The sequence below is a fragment of the Rousettus aegyptiacus genome, unplaced genomic scaffold, assembly GCF_014176215.1.
Source record: "Rousettus aegyptiacus isolate mRouAeg1 unplaced genomic scaffold, mRouAeg1.p scaffold_m13_p_13, whole genome shotgun sequence".
In the NCBI taxonomy this organism is placed as follows: domain Eukaryota; kingdom Metazoa; phylum Chordata; class Mammalia; order Chiroptera; family Pteropodidae; genus Rousettus; species Rousettus aegyptiacus.
In genome coordinates, this window is record NW_023416288.1 from 43,262,964 (window position 1) to 43,279,570 (window position 16,607).

At 47.8% G+C, this 16,607-nt stretch overlaps 1 protein-coding gene across 2 annotated transcripts in view; it reads right to left on the reverse strand.

Annotated features, from left to right (window-relative positions):
• The window catches only part of DOCK4 (dedicator of cytokinesis 4), a 282,383-nt gene that overhangs the window by 33,621 nt on the left and 232,155 nt on the right, over positions 1-16,607 (reverse strand). Inside the window, exons 31-36 of one of the 2 annotated variants that reach the window (XM_036230498.1) lie at positions 15,672-15,820; positions 13,964-14,049; positions 9,491-9,517; positions 9,251-9,346; positions 8,445-8,505; positions 4,570-4,663 (exon numbers count right to left, since the gene is read on the reverse strand). In XM_036230498.1, the coding sequence (XP_036086391.1) occupies positions 4,570-4,663; positions 8,445-8,505; positions 9,251-9,346; positions 9,491-9,517; positions 13,964-14,049; positions 15,672-15,820 (513 nt within the window). The remainder of the gene's footprint in view (positions 1-4,569; positions 4,664-8,444; positions 8,506-9,250; positions 9,347-9,490; positions 9,518-13,963; positions 14,050-15,671; positions 15,821-16,607) is intronic. The other variant, XM_036230496.1, reaches the window with a different exon arrangement.

Here is a 16,607-nt window from a genome sequence, read left to right on the forward strand (position 1 = left end):
TCTGAGAATTTGATTCAAGAAAACGATGATGAATATGTGGGGTAAACAGTGTGTGTAAAGGCAGCCACAGAAAACGTTCATCAAATAAAACATTCACCTTCGAGGCATGAACGACACAGCAGGCTGCTGAGAATGATTCTGAGCCCATCAGCAAACCGTAGGTGTTTCATGATAACATGTTCTATATTTATTCTTCTGTATCTTTAGAAGACAATATTATGTATTGAAGAGGGAAGAATGAATCACACCCAAAATCTCCAACAGATCATCTTTTCGAAAGTGTTTATAATTTCAAACGAAAGGCATTACCACGTCATGGAGTACGAGCCCTCTCGTTCGGTCATTTTGAGAAGGGTGTGGCGAGGAGGCCACTAACATGACCGAAGAACAACACGGGAGAAGCGCGAAGATGAATCGGGCACAGAGGCCCCGCCGTAAACGGCTGCAGAGGGCTAAGCCATGTAAACAGAACCCTATAAAGACAGAAACGTCCTCCATCAATTCCGCTTTCTCCAGGGACACCCAGAGATGAGGAAGAAGAGAGGGGAATAAAGCGTTACATGGAAAAGGAGTCCTTCCTGATGACTTTGGAGAACATAAAAACTGCAAACAAATTAAAGAAAAAGATTTACTCCTGTCCAGAATATAATCAGATTTGGACTTTGTCTCTCTGAGAACCAAAATATAACTTACATGTCTGTAAGAGCTTGTCTTCAGCTCCTTCTCATTTTTTTTTTAATGGACTTTAAATAAAACCAGCCTCCCCGTTTTTTCCCAGAGATATCAAAAGTAGGTTCACCAATTCTCTTAAAATTTGGCTACTAACTGCTTAAAAAAATGACCATTTAAACTCTCAGATAACATAATCAGCTCAAAAATCTGAGTCTATTTCATTGAAACTATCAGCACAGCAGTGTAAAAAGACACTGGGATCTCCTTAGAGGTTACGGAATTGCCAATATTGGAGGAGAAAAGTCTGCTTTCCAGGTGTTAACATTTAACTGAGCGCATTCGTTAGCGATGCATTTATTTAAATCTTATATTGCTAGGCCCTATTCTGAGAACTGAGAAACTAAGAAGAAAACATCATCTCTGTCCTCGAGGAATTCACCCTTTAATGGGAGATATCTCTGTTCATCTGCGCGCGCGCGCACACACACACACACACCTTATGTACCTGGTAACCAAAACGATATGATAAGGAGTTTAATGGACATCTGAAAAATTGCCAGGGACAAGAACTGGAAACGTCCACTCAGCTCCTGAGAGATGGGAGGTGGGGCCAGGGGCGGGTGAGGGGGAGAGAAGGAAGGAAGAGAATCCCAGGAAGGTGAAGAATTCATGGAAAAGACGATGCGGGAGCTGGTCCTGAAGGATGAAAAGGACGCAGATACGAGTGGTCGAGATCAGGCTGAACGCACAGCATCGTTCGGTTGTGACGGACCTTGAATAAAGAGGTTGAGCTTCCTCTGGTAGAAGGCGTGCATGGACGACAGAGTTCCATCTAGAGAAGGAGCTGGCAAAATTTTCTTAAGAGGCCAGACGGGACATGACTCAGGCTTGTGGGCCATACGGTCTTTCTGGAGCCACTCAGTGCCACTGCACAGAAACAGCCATGGACGGTATGTACATAAGCGGCCTGGCTGCGTGCTAATAAAACGTTCTTTACAAAAGCAGGTGGCCGGTCTGCAGGTCGAAGTTCGCCGACGGCTGCTACAGAGAATCATTCTGGTGACAGTTAAGCAGCAGTCCAGGTGGGAGATGAGGGAGGTGATAAAAGCCCAACTGAGGCAGAGAAAGTAGGAACAACGAAAGGGGATAATTCTGAGACAGTCTCAGGAAGCAGAACCAGGAGGACTTCACGACTGATTCCTTGAGGGAGGTTAAGAGGAGACAGTGTCAAGGTCTCCGGACTGAGCCGCCAGTAACGCGACTGATGGGAAGACTGGACTCTAGCTGCAGGCATACTTCACTTCCGAGCACACGAGCGCCGTTGCAGAAAGGACCCTGTGCTCAAAGCTGAGGGAGTGGCCACAGTTTGGGAGGTCCTTGGAAGACAGGTGTGGAGAATGACCAAGATGGGTGGCTCCTAACACCAGTTGGAGGGTTCAGGTCGTGGGAAGAAGCAGTGAGGACATTCCCCCCCAGCTTTTCCCACTGATTGCAGTGACAAACCCGAGACGGACTACATAAAGCAACCATTGGAAGGCTCTGCAAAGTCAACGAGAGTAGGGAACACAACACACACGTAAGGGCAGCAGCGTGGTGATCGGCTGCTTTTATTTTCGCCTCTCCTACCTCCTGGTTCAGACTGCCCCGTGTCCCGCAACTGCGAACGGGAAGAGCGGGAAAAAACTCCACGGCAGGTCCCTCCAGCCAGAGGACGGAGAGGGCCTGCAGCAGGACGGGGCACGTTTGACTTTTCTGGTCCATGCCGAGTCCTGGGAACAATGCTACACACCTGCGGCGGCAACTTGGGGGTGGCCACGGTGGCATCAGCAGCTTCCACAGGCTTTTGGCTTTCGCCGCTTGGTCCCCAGGCGGCCAACCGTAGGGAGTACATCAAGCCTCGGCTTTGAGTATTTGGGCTTTGATCAAGCCAGAGCACTAGAAGCAGCAGCCCCGGGGAGACTTAAAGCACAAGACCGATCACAGACAGAAGGGGGGGTGGAGAAAGGGCTTTGAAAGCCCTGAGGGTGACGCCCTGGGCTCGCTCCCCAGAGGCACACGTTCAGAAAAGACCACAATCTACAAAAAAAAAAAAAAATGAGTTTGAGAAGTGAACTATGATGTAGAGCCGAGTCTCGGTCCCAGACTCCCTCTGGTGATACACACACAGGAGGGACCAGAATAGGACTGCGAAGGCTTTGAAAACTAAGCCGACGTTAGGATCGCAGCCTTCAGAAGGGGCTTGAGGACTTGAGGTTTGAGACTAACTGGATTGTCTGCTAAAAAAAAAAAAAAAAAAAAAAAAAAAAAAGTCCATTCTCCAGGAGATTTTAACAGAATCCAGAGTCTCATAAGATAAAATCGTCCAGGATATAATTCAAAATCACTTGAGATTCAAAGAAGCAGGAAAACAAAACAAACCTCAAAGGAAAAGGCAATTAACAGATGCCAGCCCCAAAAGGATGCGGTTGTTGGAATTACAGACAAGTAATTTCAAGCAGCTATTGTAACCAGGCTCCTTGAAGTCGAGTGAGCACTTGAATAGAAAGAGTGAAGTTCCCTGCAAAGAACTTGAAGCTATAAAAAAAATAAATAAAATAACAATTGCCAGTTGAAAATTTGAGAACTAAATAATACGATAATAACAGAAATTAAAATTACACAGAAAGAGCTCAATAGCTGAATGGCGATGACAGCAGAGAGCGAATGGACCAACAGAAGTCATCTAATCTGAATGATGGAAAGTAGCGGGGGAAAAATGGACAGAGCCCGAGGAGCTCATGGAACGACACCCAAAGGCCTAACGTTCACGTCACTGGAGTCCCACAAGAGAGGAGAGAGATCGGCACAGAAAATATATTGGACGAAACGACCTCCCCCAACTCCACAAACTTGGAGAAGGAAATAATGTTTCTAGATTGAAGAAGCTCAGCAAACCCAAACAGGAGAAACTTAGAGAAAACCATGCCCGTAAATACCATAATCGAACTGCTGAAAAATCAAAGATAAAATCTTGAAAATACCAGAGAAGATTACATATTCCGTACAGGGGATCGATGTAAATGACGTCAGGTCTCTCGGCGGAAACCATGGAGGCCAGAACACAAGAGTACATTTTCAACGTAGAGAAACGAAAGAACCCTCTACCTAGAATTCTATAGCCAGCAAACATACCCTGCTGAAGATATTCTCAAACCAAAACAGCAAAACACAAATCAAACAACAACAACAACACATTAAGAGAATTCTTCACTGCTAGATCTGCTTTGAAAGAAACACTAAAACGAGTTCTTTGGGCTGGACGAAATGGTACCAGAGGGAAACCGGGAACTTCGCAAACGTGGCCCATGGGAGAGGGAGTAACACGGACCGTTTCTATCACCTTATGTTCTTTAGAATGGGTGTGACCGTCGAAAGCAGAAGTTATGGCATTACCTGATGGGGTTTTCAGTGTAGGTAGATATAGCACGTGACAACCACAGCATACTGCGGAGAGGGTACGGGGACAGTGAAGTCCCCACATTTAACGTGGAGTGGTGAAACCCTACCTCTAAGAAGACTGTGGAGAGTCGGGTGTGTGTTTTGTAGCCTCGAAAGCAACCTCTACAAGAACTATGCAAAGAGACAGAAGAAAAAAGCCAGCATGCACATGAAAACGGAACACATAGAAATGTAAATAAATGCACTTAAAAAATGTTTTTTAATCGCTGGTTCTTTATCTGACACAGCGGTTGGGAAACAGAGAACAACAAAAAAGACCGACGGGCTGCATAAAAAAATGTGCCTGATTTTGAAGTGGAAGCGCTGGACTCCGCAGCCTAATTATAAAAAGCAGAGGACTGATCGTGCTTACTGCAGGGAACAGCCCACTCCCCGGCCTGCGCCAGGCGGCAGAGTTACCTGTGAAGTTCTGTGCCTTGAGGTGCAGATCGTAGAGCTTGTGAATGTAGCGTATGTACATCTCTTCCTTGTTCAGTTCAGTCTTATAGAAGTTCTGTAAAAAAAAAAAAAAAAAAAAAGTACAAGTGTGGATTGTTCCTCAACAGTCAAGTCTGCAAATATTCTGCTGAAATTTGTGGTTCGAACCAAGAGAATTAACTGATGCATTTTTTTCATATCTATGTCGTTAAAAGCATTAAGGAGGCCCAGGGATGGATTTTCAATTCGACACCATGTTAAACACGACCTAGAAATTGCTGGATATGCCAGAAAATTTTGCAGGGTGTTATTACCACTGATTCACATCTCTTTTGTAACTTTCTACTATTTTTTGATAGTTTAATTGCCAATGGACAATCAGCCTATTCGACTAAAGAACAGTAAAAGATGTAATAGAATACCCGGTTTATTAAACTTAATCAGTATTATTCAAAGGATAGTTTCTTTAATTTTGAGTTTCAAACACATTTTTGCTCTAAAGAAAAGTTTCTAAGACACATATAGAAGGATGAGTAAAAACAATGTAAAAGCATTTTTTCCCCTGAACAATCACGGGAAAGAGGGTAAATGAAAAAGCTCTTTAATGTTAGGGTGTTATTTGGAGTTTCTTACTTGTGCTAGAGATTAAATTTTCTAATTTATTGCCAAAAAATACAGGGATTAATAACAAGAGATTCTGTTTCAAATTATTATTAGAGCATGCTTACTGAAAATATTTACTTATAAAAATGTATCTCGACCTTACTAAATCTCACTAAATTGTAATATTAGCTATCAAAAACTCAATTGTACTTACCCAAACACATTCTGTTGGCATTTAAAGGTGTAGCATGAGCATCCACATCTGCTTCTGCACCACGTTAGAAAGTACATCGGTCCTCACTGAACTCAGTAAACATAGCGACCAATGTACACGAAGGTGGATTGCAGGGAGAGCATGACCCCGAGGCATGTGGGGAGCAGCTCACTGTACCTTACGAGGTCCCTGCCTTAGGCGTCTGACTACGCTCACTGTCAACACGGTCGTTCTGACCGACCGACGCTCCTCGGCGTCGGAAGCAAAGGAAGTGGCGAGGGGGGCACACGTCTGTGACCTGGAGGAGTGACAGGTCTTTCGCAGCGGGAAAGGCCCGGAGTTCTACAAGGGTTTGAAGCTGATTCGTTAGAGAGGGCTTTGGTAAGGAACTCGAACGGCCATTGTGGCTCCTTACATTGTACTTGCACTTGAGGCCTGAGGACCTTCGGTCAACGTATGTGGTGGCCCCCACCTCGCAGGCGTCCCTTCCTCAATACAAAGGCTCTTCTAGCCTTGGAATGCCGACATTCAGTTAAATATAATCTTTTTTCCCCAGTTTAAACCATTATCCTTCTTCCTTTTCCCCTTGTGTCCCGTAGAACTTGGCGTTCTTTTCAAAAAGCTAAGTAAATAATGCTACTCTCAGCTCTCGTTATTACCAAATCATTTTAATTAGCAAGAATTGTTGTACCATAAACACAAGGCTAGCAGCCCCTTAGCAGGTTTTTACATTATTAAAGGATGATTTGCTCAAAGAGCTTTCTGGTAAGAAGTGGCTTTCTTTGAGAATGAAATAAATGATCGCTCGGTAAATGAAAAGTTCTTAAAAAAAAAAAAAAACCTCCCATGAGCGGATGAGAATATTTCACATATGTCTGGCAAAACTCGAGACATAAAGAATGATTCCATCTCTTAGCATTAGTCATGTCAAAGATGATGCATTTTTAACTGATTTAACACTACAGTTTAACTCTGATCGCGTAAAGAAAACCAGAATGCTCCTGGAGACACCTGGAGCTGATCTTCCCAGCATGAAGAAGTGTCGCTAGGAGGAAGGAAGTGGCGGAAGGGAACCCCAGTGCTGCTGGAGGGCAGCAAGAGCGCCCCACATGGGCTAGCAGCACGGGAGGGGAGCGTCGACATTCTGTGTGGACCTTTCATAGTAAGTGTTCTTGTGCCAGTGGAATGAACAGCTTTAGAATTAGAACAGCTTTCACCATGGCGACCTCTCTATAAGGCGACCAAGCTAGCCAGGTAACTTCTCCGTGTCGAGCAAATGCCGACGGGGCCACTGACCTTATTAAGCCTCGGAGTTCGTTCCCATTGGGAGACAAGTAAGCATGATGGGGGCAGAGCAGTGATTCCTTCGTCCGAGGAAATGCTCGCGTGTTACACCAGCTGAGGAAGTGAACCGAGGGTCCACGTTTACTTGTTCAGCTTCAAAGGGTAGACACCGTGAAAGATCAGGACAAGAGGAGATTCTTTTGGAAAAAGGGTAAACGCTTTCCTTTGAGGTTATTCATCAGACTTTGCGCCCAGAGTTAGGGGACAGCCAAGAGAAGGCCTAAAGCTTATGGAGAACTTGGCTTTTCTCCCCAAACACCGACGTGTAAGCAGAGGGGTGGAGAAGCAGCTCAAGGTCAGGACCCTGACCATGGCGAAAGGCTGGCAAAAAGCTGGGGAAATACGGACAGGAGACTTGAAAGTGGGGATGGCCACGTTCAAGGTCGGAAATGAGAGCTAAGAGGGGAGGAAACAGCCGAGCCGGCGAGTCTGGCCCAACGGCCTGGAGGGGCCGCGGACAGCTGGTGGCCGGATGTGCAGAGGGACGTGCACGGCAAGGCGTGGCGTGACAGGGGACCGCTGGGTCCCACTACTCTTGGCGGCTGACGCTGGAGGCGGAGAAGAGACAGGTGCGAAACGAGGAGGACGCGGCGGGTGTGGGAAGGAGGGTTCGGTCACACGCCCCGAGATGGAGGACGGCGCGGCAAGAAGATAAGGGGGGAAACGGCGAGGAGACGGTCGCGGGCAGGGGGCGGGCGCGGGGCACGGTTCGCGAGGCGGGCAGCGCACGGTAAAGCGTTTCACGAGGCGGGCAGCGCACGGTAAAGCGTTTCACGAGGCAGGCAGCGCACGGTAAAGCGAAGAGAGCAGCGGCCCGGGGGGCGCCGTCTGCGTGAGTGACGGACGGGGCGGGCGTTCTACGCTCTGCAGAACGAGACACGGGAGCCGTGATCCTCGCAAAGGCGGACGCGGAAGGTCACGTGCTCCTGCATCTCCCGCCGGATGAAGGAAAATTATCGGAAGCGCCGATCTACTCTCCAGGAAAACCTGAAAAATTAGTGTCTAAGCCGTACGATCATTCTTTTGCCCTGTGGTGGGAATGCCATTCTCCTTGTTAGTTGGGAGACGTTTTCACACAAACGTAGTTTTCCCAGGACGGTTCTGGTTTAGCCTGTCACTCTCCCGTAATGTTTTCCTTTCAAAAATGTCCTGTTAGGGCGATACATTATATGCTCCTCCTGCTTACGACGCAAACCTTAATAACAGTGGCATTATCGATTGCCAAGAAGCCAGAGCGTGCATATTAGTGCGTGTTACAGGAAACTGCCATTTGTTCACAAAGGCAGATCACTGACATCTGTTCGAACGCAGAACGGATACAAGAGGGATGGGAAGAAACATCCACGGCGGAGGAAACAGGCCTCCGCGGCGGACATGGCACTTCCTCCGTGGACAGCGCCAGAGGCTCCAGGACGACAAGGCCGTGGGGCAGGAGGACGAGGCCCTCGCTTCCCGCGTCACGGAGCTCAGCCGGCAGAGTGCTGCTGGGAAGGCGGCCCGCAGCGCCCTGAGCTGAGGATTTTTTGGGCTTTAATTCAACCTCAAGCTCGTTCTGCTTCTTTCAGAAACACTTCCACACTCTTCTAAGACACATCCAGATAAAAACGCATTGTGGGTTAACGCCAGACAAAACACAGTGTTTCTGCAAGAAACAAATGTCAGCGTGTGAGGAGGAGAAGGGGACCGGTTTACTAACCAGCAGGCTAACCGTGCAGCCAATCTTCTTGCCGTCCACCTCGCCCATTTTCATGCAGTCCCTGAAAACAAACAGCAACAGTTGGAACCCGGGCTTCCTCCCGAGGGGCGAGTACAGATTGTTCTTTTTGGGGGGCTGGGGAGCGGGGAAGTACTGTCAGCCACCAGAGGCGGCCTGCTGTTCAGATAAAGGCTCGGCAGGTGGGAGAAACTGCCCGAGGCTGCGCGGTCTCAGGTGAGGTGCTGTGTGTGGCGGGGGGCGTGAGGTGTGTAAATCAAGCGCCTCCCAATGTGGGCGAGGAGTGGCTGGCCAGCCTGGCCGTCCACAATGAGAATGAGGGCTTTATTCTTCAGATAAAACAAAAACAGCACACATTTAAGTGGAACGAACTGCTTTAACGGTTTAGATCATTTTTTTAAAAAATGATGACTGTGAAAGCAGCCTGTCGTACAGTTCCCCATGACACCGTCTCTACCCCAAAACTGATGGATCTCCTTACTGGTTCTAACGGGCGAGTCTGAATACCAACAGCAAAAAGCCCCTTTAATAAATAATAAGACCCTTAGAACCCTCTGCATTCCCTGGGACTTTGGAAGGACTGTCGACCAAAACAAAACAGAAAGACGGGGTGGGGGTGGGGACAAACGCTCCGACCCGGCGAGGGAAAAGCCCATCGCCTCACTGCACGAGGGGCTGCGGTCTGCCGACCAAGCCGAGTGCCGAACTCGAGTGCAGCGCCGCCTGTGCCCTGAGCCCTGTCTCCCCCCGGGACGCAGCACGTCCGGGAACCACGAGACTCGGCTTACCTGTAATCCAGCAACCTCTCCATCAGCCGGGTCACGGTGGCGATTAACGAAACGCCACTCTCCCTCCATGTTTCCCGCTCAATTTTCTTTAGGAGACTGGAAAAGAAAGAACCCAGGGCATTTTCCACATTTATTTTTATCGGTCACCATGACAACCATTTTACTTTCATCAGTACCTTAAATGCCTTAGCAACCACTGCAACATCTTACAAGTAGCACGATTTGCAAACAATGTCTTACCTAGGATAGGGACCAAATAGCGGAATTCTAATCCCGGAAGCATTGACAAAGCAAATTGATGTTCAGATTATCCAAGTCATAAAACACGAACACATGCATATCATCATATTTTCAAAACAGACAAGCTCCTGGCAGCTCAGAGACAGTCTCCCCCTAGCCCCTCTCACACCGAGGGGCCCGTGACACCGCGGACAGCAACAAGTACCTGCGAGTTCCCTTCTCAGTGAGCTCTCGCTCTAGTCACAGAGAAAGGCTTTCCTACCTCTCGGCGGAGCGCATCTTCATCCGAGCAATTTTACTGCGCTGCAGCTGCTACAGGAAAACCCTTGTGCAGACGGGTGACGTTGCGTGTTTTTCCCTTTCACTTAACATGTGCCCACTCAATACATATTGTACTATCTGTGCGCTCAGTCAACGGCTTCATTCACGTTGTCGCTAATCACAGAGGGTTCTCTCTGTGGTGCTCACAGCGGACTCGTGGCAAGCACCGAGCCATAGCTCCCCTCCGGCATTCCCCCCTCACCTTACGCACCTTTGCAGCCCAGGCGCTATGTAAACACACAGTAATCACCACCACAGCGATTGGGGATCTGCTTTATTTTTATTTCCGCTTCTCGGCAAGTTCACCACGTGCTTGGCAAAGCCTGTGTGACTGAACTTTCCCCCGATGACGGGAGCGAGGACGTGAGCCCGGCCGGGAAGGGTTCTGCCCTGCCCCTCGGAACTCCGTGATCGCTGCTGGCTAAAGCCCCGTTTGTCTTCCATCTTGGTTTCAGAAACAACACAGAAAACGGGTACGACCTCAGCCCAGCATATATTGTGTTTCGAAAAAGAAACTTGAAGGAAAACGGTCGTTTCGGCAAAGCGCTCTGGGGGGCCCGTGGCGACGCTCTCTCCCAGTCTGCCTGCCCTCCTCTCGCTTCTCCTGCTACCGCCAACCCCGCGCCCGGCCGTCTGTCTTGTCTCATCTGAGGCCCGTGCGGCCCCGGCCACCTGTTTTCCTGGTTCATTCCGAACTGTTGTCCAGGCTAAGAAGGGAGCATAGCATATGGAAGGATGTAGCTTGCCCTGACTAATCCCTCCGGGAAAGGTCTTCTGGTGTGTTTAAAATGTGTTTTCTTTAAAAAAAAAAAAAAAAAAAAATCTCTGAACAGCACCTGTTTCAAGCCTCAATGCCAAATTGGTACTGAACCAAGTGCTCAAATGACAATCTGCACGCCAAGGCAATGCCTGCTGGTGCAGACGATTCCCCCAAGTGACAGCCCACACCACGTCTACTTCAGAGGCTGCGAAACAAAGAACTCAAGTTAAGTAATCATTCTAAAAATATCTGGAAACTTCTTTTATGGGCATGGGCTCCATGGATCTTCGCAGCCTCCTGACGCAGGACGGGAGCACAGCGGCCGCGTCCCCTCCGCAGAGCCCGTCTCCTCGGCTGACCCAGCGCCCCGGCGTCGGGGCCAGGTCTGGGGCCCTCCTTGGCTGCCCCCACAGTCAGGCTTCCCTTTGGGGTCGGGAAGCCCGGCCTTCCAGCCTACCCAACGCCAATGGAGAAGGGGAGGGTGGGGGCAAGGGGAGACTCTCCAGAAAACCTGGGTGGCTGGTCTGCCGTCACGCCCGCACGCCTGGGCTGAGAGCACAGGAAGCATCCGATAAGAGTGCGAGGTGACTCCTTACTGCTAATGCGTGGGCACCGGGCGGCGGGGCAAACCACGGCCCTGCGGGGTGACACACTGCTCATCAGGCTGCTACTCTGCGGGAGAATGTCGGGGGGCGTGCAGGATTTGCCCCTGAACCCACGTCTCTCTATATGGTGATGGGGCCGAGTCGATGAGCCGAGGCCATCGCTCCTGTACAAAATGCCCATGTCTGTGTCTGCTCCTCTCAATCCAAAAAATCCAGATGCTTAAAGCATGTGTTACAGAGCTCAGCCTCTGTCCCCAAAGTAAAATGAGTGGTCCCCACACGGAAATCTTTGAAATGACTTGGAAACTCCCTGAATTACTTAAAGCAACACCCAATCAAGCACAGTCAAGATTAGGGGAGGAACCGAGGTGGGTGCTACCTCTCCCGGGAAGCCCCTCGGGCCCCCCGAGGCTCGAGATACCCCTGTTGTGTGCTCCCACGGCACGTTGCTGCGGCCTACCCAGCCCTGGGTGGCCACCTGGAGCCAGGGGGTGCTCAATAAATAAAGCCGAGGGACCAAATCGAGCAGAGCCAAGGGAAGCGAGTTCAGTCCTGAGACTCAGATTTGATGCATCTCATTGGCCTCTATGAGCCACGATTTCAGCATCGCCAAAAATAAGAAATCCGGACTCTTGCTCGTTTTAAAAAGATGTAGCATGGGTAAACAGAGATGACGTTAGCATGAGAGAAAAGTGCCCTGAGTTCCTGGGAATGAAGGCAGCTTACTAATGCACAGTCTCGACCTATGGCTCGTCTGGCCGGCGCTGCCTTTTCCGAAAGCAGGAAGCTGCTCTCGGCTCGGAACAAATTCTCAGACGTTTTAGACGTGAATTACAGAGAACAAACGAGAATCTGTACCATAGCAACGCATGTCCCTAATTCATAACGCGTGTGGTGGCTCGCTGTGACTATGCTAATTCGTCGGGATTTCTATGGCCAAAAAAGCAGGCGATTATTTCCTGAAACATAGTTGGATTTTCACTTTCTTTTCTGAGCCCAGGTAGTAATGATATGTAATTATCACTTTAGATTTTATTTATTCCCAATATGCTGATCATAAAAGCATGAAAGTAAAATATTTATGGTAACATTTCTACTAATATGCTAAAAATCAACAAAAGAATAAAAATCTCTACTGAATGAATCAGGCACCTTAAAATAGTCCTAATTGCAGACTCTTAATATTTTAATTAGTGGTTTGATTTTAACGCCAAGGTACATCTGCTATTTCAAAGTCATACACAAGCAGTCCAAATTGCATGCTATCAGGCCTCTATTAAAGTAGATGAGAGGCACTATAGAACTATATGAGCATTTATTAATCTTGTGAATTTATTATAAAAATTAATCGCAGATCTCAAGAGATTCATTACACTGAGTGCTTTCTCATTTGAGTTCTTTGTTCGAACCAGGGACTAGTAACTGAAGTGAGAGCGGTTTTCGGGAGCAATTTATTATATTGGATGAGGTTTTAATCACAATTCTCGCTAAAATCCAGCTGTCATAAAAGACAGGCGCTTTGTATGTACCAACGAACGAGGGCTTGGCGAGTAATTATCTCCAGTTCCAGTTTAATTACAGTCTCAGAAGGACGTGCTGGTATTCAGGATTCAGCACAAAGCGTGTATTCTATCACCTACCACCACCAGCACCGGAAACCTGCATATGCCTTCTTGGCTTCTCCTTTCAATATAATTTTCTTAAAAGCTGGAAGAATGATTTTGAATCGGGCAAGTTGAAATCTATCAGTCACTAAGAATACTTTCTAAACCCTCATATATTCATATATCCACTGCTCTGAATTTAGGATCCTCAAATAAATTACAGAATTTTGCATTTGGCTAATAGTACTAAAGCACTGATATTTAGTGTTAGGTGATACCTGGGCATAAATACAAGTAAAAGCATATCTCGTAAGAGGAAAGTGTATTGCAAGATTGTTTTGTGCTTCTGAAAGAACTGTGAATATTTTCCAGGTGCAATGAGCTAGTTCTTCTTTCAAAAAGAAACCCTTTATACGTATACTACCTTTGAAAATGGCTAAAATCCACAGAAAGTTGTAGAGAAAACAAGGGTTAGAAGTAAAATCCTAAAGCGCCGAAACTTGCTCAAGCGTCTGTCCTCTCTGGCCATTTCGCACAGCGGATGAATAAACAGCCGGTACGAGCAATGCATCCTGGGACTGCGATCACCTTCCGCTGATAACGACATCCTGCGAGTCCCTCCGCAACGCCCCACCCCTCCTCCGTCCTCCGTACAAATCCCAATCACGGAATTTACTAGAAATGTTTTGCTTCTGGGATATTCTAATGAGAAACGTGCAGGACGCAACTCGCGGTGCCGAGTGAGCGCTCGGTATCACCGGACGGGATCAGATGCCGGAGGACAGGGCAAGCTGGGTTAACTTTCCCAGCAGCAGCTCGGCCCAGAGCCCCCGCTCTGGGGAGCCCTGCGCCCCGGGCCCCACAGTCGCACCGCTCCCTTTCCCTTCCCAGGCGCGACCCTCTTTCACGATCATCATCTTGCAGCCCCGGTTCTAAAGCGATTAGGCATGAGGTGCGGCACGCGGCACGTGGCCTGTCCTCATCAGAGATGAACATAAGAAGACACGTCTAATCATCAATACAATAAGATCCGTTCACCGGAGGGAGGCAGTTGTCTTTCATTTCACGCTCCGCAGAGATGGAGCACTCCGGCAGGACCCACGCCGCCTCTGCAGCTCTCGGCTACCGAACGCTGCCACCAGACCCCCGGGCGGAACCGGCTCGAGACAAGCGCGTTACTCACATACTGTTGAAGAGCTCGCGGTACGTCTCGTCGCCTTTGCCTTCTGACATCAGGCTGTCCAATTTGTCAATTAGTTTGGCTTCCACCTGAAACATACCCAGACGTGACCCTCTCTTTCCTCCCCTTCACAAAAAAGCATTTCTAGGCAAACTGAAATATATTTATATCTGCAAGAGAAAAAGCCACAATTACGCCAAAGTGATACCGGCAGCTGTGGTTAGGAGCGGGCACCCCTTGGAATTCTGGGGGGCTAATTTAGGCCAAGCATCCCGACTTCGAACTCGCTGTGGGGTAGCGCTGGCTGCTGCCAAAGACATCTATTTGTTGAGTCAAACACAAATGCTTGTGGCCCAGCTTAGACATTTGAATTCCTTTTTTAGAAAAGGAAAAACTGGCAAGTCCGATTTCTTTCCTTTTTTGAAAAATCACTATATATATATTTACATATATATACATGCACACACAGGAAGATCAGCAAACTAACATATCCACAAACATGAATTTAAATCTCTGATGTGTTTTCTATTTTCTTTCTCAAAACAGTTCGAGGCTGCACTAAATCTCTGCAGAAGTTGGGACTTGCCCTATCCATGTACAGATGGCAGAGCCGCAGAAATATTCTAAGTTGGCGAGAAGCAGCAGGGGAGAGAGAGGACATATTTCCTGAAGACTGCAGTCGAAAACATCTCCATTTTCCAGGATGTGAATCCTCCGTGCGGCCGGGGTTAAACGGCTGGGGGCTGGCCTGGCACCTGACTTTGCCAAAGCTCTAAGCCCAGTTACTCCTTTGAATCAAACTTCGATAAGAGGAGAAAGACACAAGGGAAGGAAAGTGGGTCCTGCGCCCGCGCACTTTTTAAACAGCCTTTCATGCACCTGCTAGCTTTCTCGAAAGTCGACATAGCCATCGATACGGGTGGCATCGTGCTTTTAGCAACAGGAGGGTTGGGCGCAAGCAGTAGGCTCGCTCGCACGGTCGGCGAGCTCTCCTGAGGTCTGACACAGGCTTCGTGTAGAGGAGCGTGGAGGGAGGCCACACCCTTTACCCAGGGAAGTGCGGAAAGGTCAGCGCGGTGACGTGTGAGCAGAGCGCGGGCCCCGTCTCTGCCACCTGCGTGACGGCGGCTGGGCGAGGGCAGCCGACATCTCCTGAGATCTGGCTTTGGAACAAGAACCTCTGTCTTTTCGAAACTGGAGCAGAGCTCTGAGAACCGGTGTCAGCGAGAAATGACAGATTCGACTCCTCGCAATTTCCTTTGCAAGAATTTCCACCGCTTTCCCCTCTAAATTAATTCTCAATGCTTTGAGCGAAAAGCAGTAAAACCCAATGTGCACCAACTGCTCAAAACTGAGCCATTCACCCAATACAATGAGCAGACCACCGAGAGTTCAGTGACTTTTTAAGATTCGTTAACCTTCTGATTCTCCTGTGTTCTGTCCAGCTGGGAGCAAATAAAGCCTCTGCCAGTTCTTAAACACAGACCTGGGAAGTCACAGCAATTTTTAGCTGCGAGGGGATGAAATGGTTTTTCAGGACTTTGCAGAGGCTCGGGACAGCACAGGACCAGAGAGAGGTCCAAGGCCAATGGCTGGGATCGGGGTCCCTGGACGGCTGGTTCGCTGTTCACCTCTCAGTTCAGAGTCAAATCTGGTAGCTGAGAGATGCCTGACGAGAACAGGATCTCTTCGGAGGTGCGTGCTCGCCTACCTGTTTAAAATTGCCGCTCCGCCTCTGCTCCCAGTCCATCATGTCATGAAAAATAGGAATCATGACATTCCGGAGGTCTGGCTGCGGGATCAGGGTCACTTCTAGGAAGGGGCCGATCAGGGCGGGGATGAAATGCAGCTTGTGCTCTCCTGAATCAAATAAAATATTTGCATTTCAGACTATTTAATCTTAATAAGATTTCAGAAAACATTACAAAATCTGTTTAAAACTATTGTCACAAGTACGTACTCAAGTATAGTGGTCTGCCCAGCAAGAAAATAGCTTCCTAAGCAAATACGGACACAGTAAATTTCAAGGTGTTGAATAATATTTCTTCATTTTTATTAAAAAAGCTAGGAACTTACTTGTTCCACATGAAAAAAGCCATAAGATATAATTAAAAATTATACAGATCATCAGGACTTGGCTATGTATCCTATTACACATTCACGCATTAAAATGTATATGCAGTCATTAAAAATGAGGTTAAAGATGGTGACGTTCTTCAATATAATTAACTGAAAAAAAACAAGATACACTACTGTACGTACAGGTATGTCTTTCATTTAAAAAAAAAAAAAACATGACAATCTACAAGATTGTAACCCCTAAGGTTAACCACAATGGCTGGTTCTGCGTGGTAAGATTTCAGGTGATTTTTTACATACAAAAAAGGTGTCTCCTATCTGTGCTGCATAATTTTTCTTGTGGTTTATTTTACATAGTAAATGCACAGCCAAAAAACAAAATCTAAATGGTAGTCTCCCAGAAAAATAACAATTTTCTGAAAAAAAAAAAACAAAAAAAAAAAAAACAAAAAAATTCAAGGTAACAACAGTGAACTCAAACTGGCATCTCGGCAAGTGCTCAAAGGTACGGGTAATTCAGAGGGAAGGAAGGTGGGGTGGATACGTGATTTCCTCTAGCCGGAGAATG